The following is a 16,328-nucleotide window of genomic DNA, read 5'->3' as shown; positions in this document are numbered from 1 at the left end:
CCAAATTATTTTTAATTCTTTTTAAATACTTATTTATTATTTTACTAATAAGTGTACATATGTGTCAATGGTTGTCGTGTTTGTATTTTTTTAACCGGAGGAGACTTAATGGAATTTCTTTGCACAGTATTGTGCAATGACAATAAACGTATTCATTCATTCATTCTCTAAAGATGTTAGAGATGGTGCTAGGAAGGAATACAGGAATGGGAGAGGAGGAGGGGGGTGGGGGTGCGGGGTGAAATGGGTGTGAGTCCACGTGGGGCAATGGGAAGGAGGGGGAGTGGCAAGGGGTGAGGGAGGCTCAGTAAGTCACCTTAAAGTAGAGAATTCAATGTTCATGCCATTGGACTGTAAGCTAAACAGGCGGAATATGAGGTGCTGCCAGATAAGTCTCCAGTCTGAAGAAGGGTCTGACTCCAAACATCGACTATTCTTTTTCTCCAGAGAGTCTGAAGAAGGGTTTCGGCCCGAAACGTTGCCTATTTCCCTTCGCTCCATAGATGCTGCCTCACCCGCTGAGTTTCTCCAGCATTTTTGTCTACCTTCGATTTTCCAGCATCTGCAGTTCCTTCTTGAACATGCTGCCTGACCCACTGAGTTACTCACAATCACAATCGCAATAATACTTTATTAGCCAAGTATGTTTTGCAGCATATGAGGAATTTCATTTGCCAAGTCAGTCATACAAATAAAAAGCAACGGAACACACAAAATACATTTTAACATAAATATCCACCACAGTGACTCCTCCACATTCCTCACTGTCTTCGTCTTGCGTACGGCGTGCACAGCCTAATGTTGTAATAATAATAATAATGGATGGGATTTATATAGCGCCTTTCTAATACTCAAGGCGCTTTACATCGCATTATTCATTCACTCCTCAGTCACACTCGGTGGTGGTAAATTACTTCTGTAGCCACAGCTGCCCTGGGGCAGACTGACGGAAGCGTGGCTGCCAATCTGCGCCTACGGCCCCTCCGACCACCACCAATCACTCACACACATTCACACACAGGCAAAGGTGGGTGAAGTGTCTTGCCCAAGGACACAACGACAGTATGCACTCCAAGCGGGATTCGAACCGGCTACCTTCCGGTTGCCAGCCGAACACTTAGCCCATTGTGCCATCTGTAGGTCAACTTGTTCTATTTGATCTATTTGTTTGTGCACGTCGGGTTGATTGCATTAGCCGAAACCGGGTGGACCACGTGAAGGTTGCAATCTCCCACCCCATTCCTCACTGTGACCGAAGGTGAAAAAAAAGTTCCAATCTCTTCCCTCCTTTGCTCTCCCGCGGTCGGGAGGCCTCGAGCCCTCCGTTGACGGGGCGATCTTACTCCCGTAGCCTGTGGCGTTTGGGCCCTCTGCATCGGGATGATCAGCTCCTGCATGCGGGGGGGGGGGGGGGGGAATGTCAGCTCCCCCGCGCCGGACTTCTGCATTTTGTGTCTATTTTTGGTATAAACCAGCATCTGCAGTTTCTTCCTGCACACGGCTTTAAGCAGATATTGGATAGACCCTCGTGAAAATTATGTGTAAGGAGATGGGGGGAAAAGCAGTGATGGGACTGATAGAACTGATTTGCCACCAATATACGGTGGCAAATCAGTGTCCATTCAGTGCCACACTGAATGGACACTGGTTTGAGTAACGTTTTTTTGTTTCCTCTGGGTATGTGAGTACTCAGGAAAATAACAATAAAGATATACAATACAATACAATACTGGTTGGTAAACACAAAAGCACTGGAGGAACTCAGCGGGTCAGGCAGCCTCTGTGGAAGGAATGGACAGGTGACAGTCTGAAGAAGGATCCTGACCTGAAACATCGCCTGCCCATTCCCTCAGTTGCTGCTTTCCTGCGGAATTCCTCCAGTACTTTGTGTTTTGCTCTAGATTCTAGCATCTGCAGTTTTTTGGGGGGGTTTTTTGCATTTTTTTTAAATTCTAGCATCTGCAGTGTTAGCGTCTCCTGTATACTGAATGGGACTAATCGGCCATGTATCTGTGAATTTCCCGGGTATCTCCTGGTTGCCAAACATTTTAACTCCCCTTCCCATTCCCACATTGATCTTCCTGTCCTGGGCCTCCTCCAGAGTGAAGCCACACACAAATTGGAGGAACAGCACCTTATATTTCACTTGGGCAGCTCACAACCCAACGGTATGAATATTGATTTTTCTCCTTTCAAGTAACCCCTGAATTCCCTGTCTCCCCGCCCCTTCCCCAGTCCTAGTCATCCTGCCAGTTCCATTGTTCACATCCATACATCCCTTCATTATCACCGCTTCCACAGCCATCAATGGACCATTCCTTGGTCAACGGTGCCGGCTCTGATTTGTTCTGAACCTTTTCATGCCTCCCCCCTCCCCCTCCTGACTCTCAGTCTGAAGAAGGGTCTTGACCCGAAACGTCACCTATTGCTTTTCTCCGGTGATGCTGCCTGACCCGCTGAGTTACTCCAGCATCTTGCGTCTTATCTTCTGTGAATTTGAAGTAGGGCTTTCCCATACCTATTACATGCCTCAATATCTCCATTGTGTGTTTGACAGCTGCGATGGTCCACACTTTAGTGAGCTTTGGCAGTGGGCTGACCTATTTCTTATATATATTCTCTTGGGCTGCCAGTCACTGCTTTATAATGCTCACTGCATTGTCCCAACCTAACAAGTTTAGTTTATTTCTTTTTTTAAATTGGCAAGCAGAGAAAAAATATGATTGAAGTCCAGATACAATTTGGTATTGCTATCAGAAGCAGAAAAGAATTGTGGAGCCTTCGTGCCTCCGAAATATTTCTTTTCCCGATTCACTGCAATCTGTCACACTTTCTCTGTGGCTTAAATACTGATCCAAATCTGATGTCTCAGCAATGAAAAGAAATGCCTTCAGGGGACCTGCGCGATTAACATAATATTCGAAACTATAATCAGATTAGTTTAGATTTCCAAAGGAACATGTGGGGTTTGAAGCCGGTTCCAACAGTGTGTGTGTACATGCTGTAGGTAGTTGCATAACTAGCGCATTGCAGTTATTTTTCCTCCTTTGCTGCAGCCTATGAAAATGATAAATCACTACAATGCACTTGCTTTAAATCCACCAAATCTATAAAGTTTGCACACTGCGGAATTTAATATTCCTCAGCCAAATCTTTCTCCTGTTTCCTGCTTTGACATTTACTATTCTCCCACAATGAAAGGCGCACAACTTATAAGCCCTGATATTTACTTGCACTTCCAGATAAGTTCCTCCCATTGGAATCAAGAAAGTGTTTCACTTGTTCAGAAGGGTTTCCATCCGAAACGTCAGCTATTGTTTCCGCTGACTGGATGGCACGCAACAAAAGCTTTTCACTGCGCCTCCGTACACGTGACAATAAACTCAACTAATCACCAGAGATGCTGCCTGACCCGCTGAGTTTCTCCACCATTTTTGCGTCGACCTTTGGTGTAAACCAGCATCTGCAGTTCCTAACTACACGTCTAAAGTTTGCACCAGTTTCAGAGAACAAGCTTTCACACAGAGGGTGGGGTGCATGGAATGAGCTGCCAGAGGGGGTAGTTGAGGCAGGTACTATCAGGACATTTGAGCAGGTACATGGATAGGAAATGTTTGGAGGGATGTGGGCCAAATGCAGCAGTTGGGAGTAGTGTAGCATTGTGGGCGAGATGGGGCGAAGGGCCTGTTCCCATGCTGTGTGAGTCTAAATAGAGAGCATCTGTTTTGTTCATAAATGGGTTATATTTTCTGTGCTCTCTTTATTGTTCATGTCTGCAGGAAAGACAAAGCAGTGAGTGAAATATTGAATATGGTAACGTTGGTATTTTTCTCACTCAGTGAGATAATTGTCTGTTGTCATTGCATAGAACATATCACAGCACAGCACAAGAACAGTCCCTTCAGCCCATAATGTCTGTGCAGATCGTGATGCCAAGACCAACTTTTATCTGCTTACTCATAATCCATAACCCTCCTTTTGCTGCAATCCAGAAGTCTCCTAAATGCCCTATTCTTGATTCCCCTATTTTGCATTCAAATGGTAAATGAGAAGGAAATTGTTTTGGGACATTGGGTGAAACAGAGGGGCCAGACTAATTGCGCAGCTTTCAAAGGACTGACTTACGGACAAGGGACTCCCACGTTATTAGGGGAAAGCTGTATCACGTGAAGGAATCTCCGAATGATTTTTCACTCTGGATCAAATTGAACTAATTAAGAAGTGTGTTCATTTAATTCATTTCACCATTCAGTGCGGCACAGTGGCGCAGCGGTAGAGTTGCTGCTTTACAGCTCATGAGACCTAGGTTTGATCTTGATTACGGGTGCTGTCTGTACGGAGTTTGCACGTTGTCCCTGTGACCGCGTGATTTTTCTCTGGGTGCTCTGGATTTCTCCCACACTCCAAAAGACGTGCAGGTTTGTAGCTTAATTGGCTTCAGTAAAATTGTCCCTAGTGTGTAGGATAGTGCTAGTGTTCAGGGTGGTTGCTGGTCGGTGCGGACTCGGTGGGCCGGAGGGCCTGTTTCCTTGCTGTATCTTGAAACTGAATGAAATTAAATTTTTCTTCATGTTTGAGTATTCAGAGCAATGACACGGATAATCGCACTGCGACAAAAATCCCACGGGAAGAACGTGCAAACTCCGTCCAAATAGCACCCGTAGTCAGAATGGTGCCCGGGTCTCTGGCACTGTGAGGCAGCAACTCTGCCATCCTTACTGGTGAAATGAATTCACTGACAATAGACAATAGGTGCAGGAGTAGGCCATTTGCCCTTCGAGCCAGCACCGCCATTCAATGTGTTCATGGCTGATCATCCCCAATCAGTACCCCGTTCCTGCCTTCTCCCCATATCCCCTGACTCCGCTATTTTTAAGAGCCCTATCTAGCTCTCTCTTGAAAGCATCCAGAGAACCTGCCTCCACTGCCCTCTGAGGCAGAGAATTCCACAGACTCACCACTCTCTGTGAGAAAAAGTGTTTCCTCGTCTCCGTTCTAAATGGCTTACTCCTTATTCTTAAACTGTGGCTCCTGGTTCTGGACTCCCCCAACACTGGGAACATGTGTCCTGTTGATGAAGTGGATGGTGGGGAGGGGCTGGGGGAAATCTAACCGCGGTGAATTTCAGTGCTACAGTGTCTTCTACTTTGACTCGGCAGGAAGAGCAGCGACGAGATGCAGAAGGAAAGGCAGCGAGTAACGCATCTGCTGAATATGATGGAGCCAAGTCTGCTCCAGTTCTACATCTCGCGTCAGTGGCTGAACAAATTCAAGACGTTTGCAGAGCCCGGGCCCATTAGCAATAAAGAGTTCCTCTGTGTCCATGGAGGTAAGACCATGCTCAAAGTGCACTGTATATATGCTAATTATTAACCCTCCCAATCACCCACTGGTTGCTCACACAGACCATAGATTCCATCCCAGCTTTTGTGTCGTTCAGGATCCACATGAATGAATGAATAAGTTCATTGGCCAAGTATGTACACATACAAGGAATTTGCCTTGGTGCTCCGCCTGCAAGTAACAACACGACATACAGTAAATATTTAATAATAAAACATAAAACATTATGAATAAAACATTATAGTTTAAACATGTGAATAAAATAAAATACCAGAGCAAAAGGAGGCTACAGACTTTTGGTTATTGAGTAGAGCTACTGCTGGTGGAAAAAAAAAGCTGTTTTTATGTCTGGCTGTGGCGGCTTTGACAGTCCTGGAGTCGCCTTCCAGAGGGAAGTGATTCAAAGAGCTTGGGGTCAGAGATGATCTTACCCGCTCGCTTCCTGGTCCTTGCAGTGTACAGTTCGCTCTTCCATTTACAATTAACCCCAGCGTGCCTGGACTACGATGGGTTTCTGATCCTGAAACCAATGCAGTAATATTTATAAAATGACTGCCGAATAGTAGATGGACAGACAACACCTGGGTATGAAGAAGCGCCTCGACCCACTCCTTCTCTCCAGAGATGCTGCCCGTCCCGCTGAGTTACTCCAGCATTTTGCGTCCATCTTCGCTGTAAACCAGCATCTGCAGTTCCTTCCTACACATTTTGTCTGCTGAATAGCAGAGACATGCTTGGCTGCCCAAGGTATCAGAGGAAGCTCTCTGCCTGCAGAAGTGTTCTCAAGCAAAGAATCAATATCTTCAGAATACCAAAGTAAATTGCAAAATAAACTCCTCTTGTGAACAGTATTCAACATTTTCCTTTAAAGAATTGAAAGCTTACATACAGATGACCAACATGTCATTTTTTATTTATTTTTTAAAGAGTCATACGGCATGGGAACAGGCCCTTCAGCCCAACTTGCCATGCTGACCAACACATCCTGTCTGCATTAGTCCCACCTGCTTGCTTTTGGCCCATATCCCTCTAAACTTATCCTATCTATGTACCTGTGTAAATATTTCTTAAATGTTGTGATAGTACCTGCCTCAACTCCTGCCTCCAGAAACTTGTTCCATACACCCACAAAAAAAATGTTACTCAGGTTTCCATTAAATACTTCCCCTCCACCTTAAACCTATGCCCTCTGGTTCTCAATTCCCCAACTGTAGGCCTATGTTTCTGTTTGTTCACCCGATCTATTCCTCTCATGATTTTATGCACCTCATCCTCTGGCGTTCCAAGGCATAAAGTCCTAGCCTGCTCAACCTCCTCCTATAGCTCAGGCCTTCGAGTCCTGGCAACCTCCTCGCAAATCTTCTCTGAACCATTTCAAGCTTGACCACATCTTTCCTACAACATGGTGACCAAAACTGAGCACAACACTCTAAATGTGGCCTCGCCAACGCCTGATATAACTGTAACATGACCGCCCAACGTCTATACTCAATGTCATGGAAATAGGCCCTTCGTTCAACTCACAGAGTCCATGATGACCGTCGATCACCTTGGCGCACTTGTTCTTTGTTATCCCACTTTCTCATCCACTCCCTCACGCTAAGGGGCCAATTAACCTACAAACCCACACGTCTTTGGGACATGGGAAGAAACCCACGGAGAGTGCGCAAAGGACAGCACCCGAGATTGGGATCGAACCCCGGGTCACTGGCACTGAGTTAGTGGCTCTATCAACTGTGCCACCCTGTTAATAATGAGGTGTCCATTCATCTGTTGCAGGTGTTCCCCCTCGGAAAGCCAGTTACATAGACGACCTGGTCGTGATGCTGCCTCAGAATGTGTGGGACTATTTGTACAGCAGGTGTGTAACCCTTTACAAGTCTCATCTCTGAGAGATGTTTGTGCAGGCTTAAAACATCTATCCATGTTCCAGCTGCCTTTATAAAATGCCAACAAGATGTCTTACTTGGGGCACTGTTCTGCACAGATATTTTCAAATGGAAAACCTAATATTAATGGAATCGGTATATTCAGTCCTTGAGGCCTGATTACATGATGCTATTCTGCAAATAAATCTCAGGGAGACACAAAAGATGCTGGAGTCTTGAGCAAAAAAAACCAAACAAAGTGCTGGGGGTTCTCAACAGGTCAGGCAGTATCTGTGGAGGAAATGGACTGGTAATATTTCGGGTCGGGACCCTTCTTCAGACTGAAAGGTCCCGACCCAAATCGTTATCTGTCCATGCCCTACACAGATGCTGCCTGGATTACTCTAGCAGATAGCCACAAAAAGCTGGAGTAACTCAGCGGGATAGGCAGCATCTCTGGAGAGAAGGAATGCGTCCCTCCAGAGATGCTGCCTGTCCCGCTGAGTTACTCCAGTTTTTTGTGTCTCTCCTCAGTTTAAACCAGCATCTGCAGTTCCTTCTTATACAAGTTACTCCAGCACTTAGTGTTTTTAAACCTACATCTTAAAACTGCCAGTGGAATTTGATAAACTGGATAGTGATCTGATTCCAAATAAAAGGCAAGTACTTTAATTTTTGGTTCCCACAGATAAATTCCCAGAAAGTTTTTAAAAATGCAGTATACCACTTTTCCCCATCGATGAGATGCACTAATAACTGAATCTTGGTTATTTGTGTCACTGGAAATTTGACCAGACACTTCCTTACATCCTGAAACGATTGCTATAGTGGGGCACAAGTTTAGTTTAGAGATACAACGCAGAAACAGGCCTTTCGGCCCACCGGATCCGCGCTGACTAGCTATCCCAGCACAATAACACTTTCCTCCACGCACTCGGGACAATTTAGAATTATACCAAGCCAATTAGCCTACAAACCTGTACGTCTTTGGAGCGTGGGAGGAAATGGGAACACCCGGAAAAGGCCCATGCAGGTCACGGAGAGAACGTACAAACTCCAAACAGACAGCACCCGTAGTCAGGATCGAACTATGGTCTCTGGCATCGTAAGGCAGCAACTCTACCGCTCCACCACAAGGAAGACATTTTCTAAGTAAAGGGCCTGTCCCACTTTCACAACCTAATTCACGACCTCTGCCGAGTTTGCCCTTGACTCATACTCGCAGCATGATCATCACGAGGTCGTAGGTAGGTCGTAGCAGGCCGTGATGCTAGTCGTAGGTACTCGTGGCATCAAGTAGATCGGGGCGTTTTTTCGAGCCTGATGAAAAATGTCCACAAGTAAAAAAGGTCGTGAATTAGGTTGTGAAAGTGGGACAGGCCCTTAAGTCACTCCAAGAGAATCTTAGTGTTTAAGAAGGAACTGCAGATGCTGGAAAATTGAAGGTACCCAAGAAGATCTTAGCCTGGTCTGCCACCCTCCTTGTCCACTCCCAAGACACCTAGATTAGGTGGTACTGTGGCTCAGCTGGTTGAGCTGCTGCCTCACACCTGGGTTTGATCCTGACCTCGGGTGCTGTCTGTGTAGAGTTTTCACGTTCTCCCTGTGACTGCGAGTTTCCTCTGGGTGCTCCAGTTTCCTCCCACATCCCAAAGATGTGCACGTGTTTTAGGTTGATTGGCCCTCTGTATATTGCCCTCTAGTGTGTAGGGAGCAGATGAGAAAGTGGGATAACATAGAACTAGTGTGAACTGGTGATCGATGGTCGACATGGACTCGATGGGCTGAAGGGCCTGTTATCATGGTGTTGGGATCGAACCCAGGTCTCCGACGTTGCAAGTGCTGTCTGGCAGCAACTCTACCGCCTTGCAACTGTCTTGCAACTGTCTAGGAGTTTCATAAAACATTGAACTTCCGCTTTGCTCTCCTCTCAGGTTTGGAGGGGGTCCAGCTGTTAACCATCTCTACACCTGTCAACACTGTCAGATTGAGATCGAAAAGCTTGAAAAGAGAAGGAAGATGGAACTGGAAATGTTTGTGCGGGTAGGAAAACAGAAGTTACAGTCTTAGAATGATACAGCGTGGTAACAGGCCCTTCGGCCCAACTTGCCCACACCGACCAACTTACCCCATCTACATCAGTCCCACCTGCTTGCTTTTGGCCCATATCCCTCTAAACCTATCCTATCCACGTATCTGTTGAAATATTTCTTAAACGTTACAATAGTACCTGCCTCAACTACCACCTCCGGCAGCTTGCTCCATACACCCACCACCATTAGTGGTTTTTTTTAAAGTTACCCCTCGGATTCCCCTTAAATCTTTTCGCCCTCAACTGAAGCGTATGTCCTCTGATTCTCGATTCCCCAACTCTGTGCAAAACACTCTCCCGATCTATTTCTCCTGTGATTTTATACACCTCTATAAGATCACCCCTCATCCTTTTGTACTCCAAGGAATGAAGTCCTAGCCTGCTCAACCTCACCCTATAGCTCAGTCCCTCGAGTCCTGGCAACATCCTGGTAAATCTTCTCTGAACCCTTTCCAGCTTTACAACATTTTTCCTATAACATGGTGACCAAATCTGAACACAATACTCTAAATGTGGCCTCACCAAAGTCGTGCATAACTGCAACATGACCTCCCAACTTTCATACGCATGTTAAATAAGTCTCATAAATAGTCTGGAGTTAAATCTGTCGAGTTTTTGTAGTGCATGTTGGTCAGTCAATTCTTAAATGTTTAATTTTCCATTAACTTAAAAAAAGAAAACTGGCCCAAGATCTTTTAGCAGTTTCTGGAGGTCAGTTTGATAATTTAATCCTCGCAGGATGGGAAATGCTTGTGCGAGCAGGTCCTTGGGGCAAACAAGACCTTGATCATTGAGTCATACGTTTGCACAGTGGGTGGTGTTGTCCCAGCTCAAGAAGCAAGCTTGTGGTGTTAATTGTTAACTACTCGTAGGGGAAAAACACTGCTGTGCTCCAAGTAAAGATCTGAGGAGAAGGTGTGTGACTGGATTGTGCTTGCAAGGATGCAGTGTGCACCTGATGAGCCCAATAGCATTGTTCCGTGTTGTAATCGTTTCATGAAAATGTGCAGGGAGGAACTGCAGATGCTGGTTTAAACCGAAGATAGCTCAGTCAGTCAGAATTAGCCTGGATTTAAGAGAGAGTTAGATAGAGCTCTAGGGGCTAGTAGAGTCAAGGGATATGGGGAGAAGGCAGGCACGGGTTATTGCTAGGGGACGATCAGCCATGATCACAATGAATGGTGGTGCTGGCTCGAAGGGCCGAATGGCCTCCTCCTGCACCTATTTTCTATGTTTCTATGTAGTATCACATTTACATGAAGATAGACACAAAAACCTGGAGTAACTCAGCTGGAGGGTCACACAGCATCTCTGGAGAAAAGAAATAGCTGACGTTTCGGGTCTGAGGAAGCGTCTCGACCCAAAATGTCACCTCTTCCCTTTCTCCAGAGATGCTGTTTGACCCACTGAGTTACTCCAGCCTTTTGTGTCTATCTTCATGTAAATGTGATACTGGCTAATTCTGACGACTGACTGTGCGTTTCTGTAATTTATGGTCTTGCATTTCTAAAGTATATTTTAGCTACTGCAGTGACTTTCCGCACCTGTTTTCTGTAACCATGCCCAAGTGTGAAACACATGTGGTCAAATGTTCTCGTCAACAAAAAAATACCTTCGGCTAAATCTAGTCCAAACTGATTCAGCACCTCAATTTTAGTTAAATAGCCTTGTCCCAAGATCTTATTTGTACTGGGAACAAAAACAAAACATTGATATTTCCCGTATTAATATCCCTGACACTTTCAAAAAAGTTTTTACTTTTCACTGTAAAACCAGCTAATAGCATGTCTGCCCTGAGCTGTACCATGGTCTTTTGACCTGTTACTTAATGATTAACCATAGGAAAACTGAAGCTAAACTAGTTATGTGCAATAATCAGAAACCATCTTTCAGCCGTAAAGTCCACCGCTGAATCTGAACTAATTTTGTTATGTTATCCTATCCAACTTTCTGCTCCTGAGTTTGAGTTTAGTTTATTGTCACGTGTACCGAGGTACAGTGAAAAGCGTTTGTTGCGTGCTAACCAGTCAGCGGAAAGACAATACATGATTACAATCGAGCCGTCCACAGTGTACAGATACATTATAAAGGGAATAATGTGAATACTGTTTAGTGCAAGTTTAAGTCCAATCAAGTCAGATCAAAGTCCGGGATCTCCAATGAGGTAGATAGTAGCCCATGATTGCTCTCTAGTTGGTGGTCGGATGGTTCAGTTGCCTGATAACAGCTGGGAAGAAACTGTTCCTGAATCCGGAGGTGTGCATTTTCTCACTTCTGCACCTTTGGCCTGATGGGAGAGGAGGGAAGAGGGAGTGACCAGGGTTAGATTGGTCCTTGATTAAGCTGCTGGCCTTGCCGAGGCAGCGTGAGGTATAAATAGAGTCGAGGGAAGGGAGGTTGTTTTGTGTGATGGTCTGGGCTGCGTCCACAATTCTCTGCCATTTCTTGTGGTCTCACTCTTACTTTGCTGGTTATAAATTCCAGGGACGTCAGCAATAAAAGTGAAAGATCGGTGCTAAATTGTTCATCTTTACATAGGATTGCCGAGTCTATGCAATCATTTTCAGACTAGCTGTAAATTTGTTTTTGATATTTGTACATTAAAACTGTACCAATGCCTTGAACGTTCCTGCTCTGCGATGCCGTGCATTAGGATGTCATGACATTGTGAAATACATAATTCTTGCAAGTTCATTTTGTGCACATTATTCACTGTTTATTGCAGGTGTTTGCCACGTTTGTGATGTGTATTGATAAACAGATTTTTTTTTTTTTGAAACAGTTAAACAAAGCTTTCCAAGAAGAAGAATCGCCCTCTGTTATCTACTGCATTAGCATGCAGTGGTTCAGGGAATGGGAAGGATTTGTCAAGGGCAAGGAGCATGGTATGTGAACCTCCTCGCTGAAGGCATGAAATGAGTGTCATCAGATCATTGTTTATTCTGCTTGTATTCTGTGTGAACATAGAAGAGAGAACAGAACATTGCAGGAAGGACGGAGTGCAGCGTAGGTTCACAAGGTTAATTCCCGGGATGGCGGGACTGTCATATGCTGAGAGAATGATGCGGCTGGGCTTGTACACTCTTGAGTTTAGAGGGACATGTGCGTTCAGCATGTGTCCCTCTAAAGATCATCCCTTCAGCCATGATCATATTGAATGGCGGTGCAGGCTCAAAGGGCCGAATGGCCTACTCCGGCACCTATTTCCTATGTCCCTCTAAACCTTTCCTAACCAAGTACCTGTCTAAATCTCTTTTAAACATTGTTATTATAACAGCCACAGTCCCGGTAAGGTGAGAAAAGTGCAAAAAAACTGTTTACAGAATATATTCGTAATTAATAAGAAAACTACTTTGGTGCTTTTTTTTCAGAAGAGATCAGATTATAAAGCGTTCAGTTACAATCAGTTTAGTTTATTGTCACGTGTACCGAGGTACAGTGAAAAGCTTTTGTTGCGTGCTATCCAGTCAGCAGAAAGACAATACATGATTACAATCGAGCATATAGATACACGATAAAGGAATAACGTTTAATGCAAGGTAAAACATTGTTAACATTATTCCAAACGTTAAAAGGCATAACTTTAGACGATTATTTTAGATGATGATCATCCGCTAATTTAATACCAGTTTAATTCTCCATGTTTTAGAGTATCCTGGTCCAATTGATAACACTAAGATCGCCGTTGGCAAGAGCAACCACCTCTCTTTAAAGCAAGGTATGTCCACGTGTTCTATTTTTGTGATTGTTTCAGTTTTGTTAGACTTCCTAGAACGCTGAAGACTCGGGAGATGGCAGATGCTTTTGATTCTTGAGCACAATGTGCGGGAGGAACTCAGTGACTCGTGACATCTGTGGTGGGGGCGGGGGGGGGGAAATGGACAGAAAAACGGAAACATTATGTAGAAACGAGGAACTGCAGATGCTGGTTTCATACCAAAGATAGACACATACACACACAGTGCTGGAGTTACTCAGCGGGTCAGGCAGCATCTCTGGAGTAACGGAAACGTCACATATTCCTTTTCACCAGAGATGCTGCCTGGCTCACTGAGTTACTGCAGCATCGTGTGTAGTTTACTTTATTGCCACGTGTACAGAGATGGAGTGAAAAGCGCTTTGTTGCGTGCTATCCAGTCAATAAATAGACCATACATGATTACAATCAAGCCGTACACACTGTAGAGATACTGGATGAAGGGAATAACGGTTAGTGCAAGATAAAGTCCGATTAAAGATAGTCTCAGGGTGTCCGATAATGTAGATAGTATCCCGGGACCATTATCTAATTGTTAATAGGATGGTTCAGTTGCCTGATAACAGCTGGGAATAAACTGTCCCTGAATCTGGAGGTATGCAGAGTGGATCAAGTAGCATCCCTAGAAAATTTGGAGAGGTGACATTTCGGGTCTGGACCCTTCTTCAGACGCAGAATGGTACCATTTGACGCCGCCGTTTAGGCACCGCTGTTCGCCTTTTTGGGGTGTTAGGGTTAGGGTTTCGGGGTGTTAGGGTTAGGGTTAGGGTTCTGATGAGTACAGATATTATAAACGGCGGCGCTGAAAAGTACCCGACCCCTTCAGACGGTCCTGTATCCAAGCACCAGTCCAATTATCTTTTAAATGTTGTTATAGTACCTGCCTCAACTACCACCTCCGGCTGCTCGTTCCTTATACTAATCACCCTCTAAGTTTCCCCTCGGATTCCTATTAAATATTTCCTCCTCTCACTATAAAAATGTCCTCTGGTTTGTGACACCCCTACCCCTGGGTGAAAAGACGCTATGCAGGCAAATGTCTCAATCTTCCGACTTGATTTGCCTGGCTTTGACCAAGGGGGGTCATAATCAGGTTGAAGATAAATGCAAAATGCTGGATTAACTCATCGGGGACAGGCAGCATCTCTGAAGAGAAAGAATAGGGTGACATTTCGTGTCGAGACTCTTCTTCAGACGGATTGTTGCGTGGTCAGACTAATCGGGCTGTGTTGATTTACAGGGTCGATGAACCCGGCCATATGCACAGTAATCAAAACAAAGCCCTCAGCCGTTTCTTAGCAAACCAAAAAATCTCACTCAAAACATTCTTAATTAGAGCTTGCGGTTTTACTGGGGCGGGGGGGGGGGGGGGTAAGGATGAGTTGAAAAGGGTGGCCCATGAGGACAAAATGGTGGCTCAGCGCATAGAGTTGCTGCCTTACAGCAGCAGGGTCTGTGGTTCGATCCTGATTACAGGCGCTGTCTGCGTGGATTTTTGTATGTTCTCCCCATGACCTGCCTGGGTTTTCCCCGGGTGCTCTGGTTCATTAATGATAGGAGCAAATTAGGCCATTTGGCCCATCAAGTGTACATCGCCATTCAATCATGGCTGATCCCTCTTTCCCTCTTAAGCCCATTCTCCTGTCTTCTCCCCATAACCCCTGACACCCGTTCTAATCAAGAATCTATCTATCTCTGCCTTCAGTATCCATTGACTTGGCAAAAATATCCGTTGGCATGGCCTTGATTTCCTCCCACACGCCAAAGACATACATGCTTGTAGGTTAAGTGTTTAAGAAGGAACTGCAGATGCTGGAAAATTGAAGGTAGACAAAAGTGCTGGAGAAACTCAGCGGGTGCAGCAGCATCTATGGAGCGAAGGAAATAGGCAACGTTTCGGCACGAAACGTTGCCTATTTCCTTCGCTCCATAGATGCTGCTGCACCCGCTGAGTTTCTCCAGCACTTTTGTCTACCATGCTTGCAGGTTAATTGGCTTTGGTAAAAAATTGTAAATTATCCCCAGCGTGTGTAGGATAGTGTTGGTGTGCGGGGATCGCTGGTCGGCGCGGACTCAGTGGGCCGAGGGGGCCTGTTTCCGCGCTGTGTCTCTAAACCAAACTAAAATCTGACCGGTTTGTTGATAATCGAGTTATGTAACTTCCTAAATCCAGGAGCAGATTCCGGCCAAATCTCCGAGGAGACGTGGAATTTTCTGCACTCGATCTACGGAGGGGGCCCGGAGATCGCTCTGAGACAGAATGTCGTCCACCAGGACACGTCTTCCGCAGAAGAAAAAAACGAGGTTGAAATCCGTCCAGTCCAATAATGGTTAAAGCAAATATTTAGGAACTGAAACTGAGATGAATAATTTGCTGAATTGTGAGCATTCCAGGATGTGAGATATTTTCCAAATCTAATTCTTGCAGTGGCATTAACAGTACGTGCTTAGAGACAATCACAAAGTCATCCCTGTTTTTGTAAAGTAGTTCGACGTATGTTTCTGGTCTGCCTGTAAACTGAGAGATGATTGTGTTTTCTGGATGGTATCTGATGTAGATTTGGTCTGTGAATGGCCCACGCACTGAAAGTGTACGAGTACGAAGCAAAACGCTTATATTAAGTCGACTCAGGAAAGCACTGATTATTTGTTTCTTTGCACTGCACTGTGGATGAAAAATGTAAAATTGCAAATGCCTTGTCCTTGCTATTGTGAGCAGGTAAAGGAATATTCTTGAGAGCTCGCAAAAATGATGCACATGAGTCTGTGTAATATGTAGGTCAGGTTAACCCCGTGTGTGCATTCACACAAGTTAGAGCATCTTGCAAAGAAAGCTCTTGAGCACAACATGTTATATTGCCATTACTGGAGATACCTAATTTCCCGTCTCTGCCTTTTCCCAATTCATATTGAAGGTCAACAATATGGGTGGCACAGCGGTAGAGTTGCTGCCTTACAGCACCAGAGACCCTGGTTCGATCCTGACATGTCTGTACGGAGCTTCTACGTTCTCCCTGTGACCGCATGGGTTTTCACCGTGTGATCCGGTTCCAAAGACGTGCAGGTTTGTAGGTTCATTGGCTTGGTGTAATTGTAAAATTGTCCCAAGCGTGTGTAGGATAATGTTAATGTGCGGGGATCGCTGGTCGGCACGGAATTGATGGGCCTCTTCAGAGTTTTGGACTCCTTCAGAGTTTTGAATTAACTGTGGGAAGGCCAAGAGTGCTGCATTGTTGGATGTGCTATCAAAGTGCCCTGGTCCTCTGGG

The 16,328-nt window shown here is 45.1% G+C and overlaps 1 protein-coding gene across 2 annotated transcripts in view; it reads left to right on the top strand.

The window, feature by feature from the left end:
- usp33 (ubiquitin specific peptidase 33) overlaps positions 1 to 16,094 on the top strand; it is a 71,848-nt gene extending 55,754 nt beyond the window's left edge. For both annotated transcript variants that reach the window (XM_033029037.1, XM_033029036.1), the window contains exons 19-24: positions 5,160 to 5,329; positions 7,123 to 7,204; positions 9,146 to 9,254; positions 12,086 to 12,188; positions 12,953 to 13,021; positions 15,234 to 16,094. In XM_033029037.1, coding sequence (XP_032884928.1) covers positions 5,160 to 5,329; positions 7,123 to 7,204; positions 9,146 to 9,254; positions 12,086 to 12,188; positions 12,953 to 13,021; positions 15,234 to 15,388 — 688 coding nt within the window. In that variant the 3' untranslated portion in view covers positions 15,389 to 16,094. The remainder of the gene's footprint in view (positions 1 to 5,159; positions 5,330 to 7,122; positions 7,205 to 9,145; positions 9,255 to 12,085; positions 12,189 to 12,952; positions 13,022 to 15,233) is intronic.
- Positions 16,095 to 16,328: the final 234 nt, after the last annotated feature.

The sequence above is a fragment of the Amblyraja radiata genome, chromosome 10, assembly GCF_010909765.2.
Source record: "Amblyraja radiata isolate CabotCenter1 chromosome 10, sAmbRad1.1.pri, whole genome shotgun sequence".
Taxonomy (NCBI): Eukaryota; Metazoa; Chordata; class Chondrichthyes; order Rajiformes; family Rajidae; genus Amblyraja; species Amblyraja radiata.
This window is presented reverse-complemented; position numbering and strand designations above follow the sequence as displayed.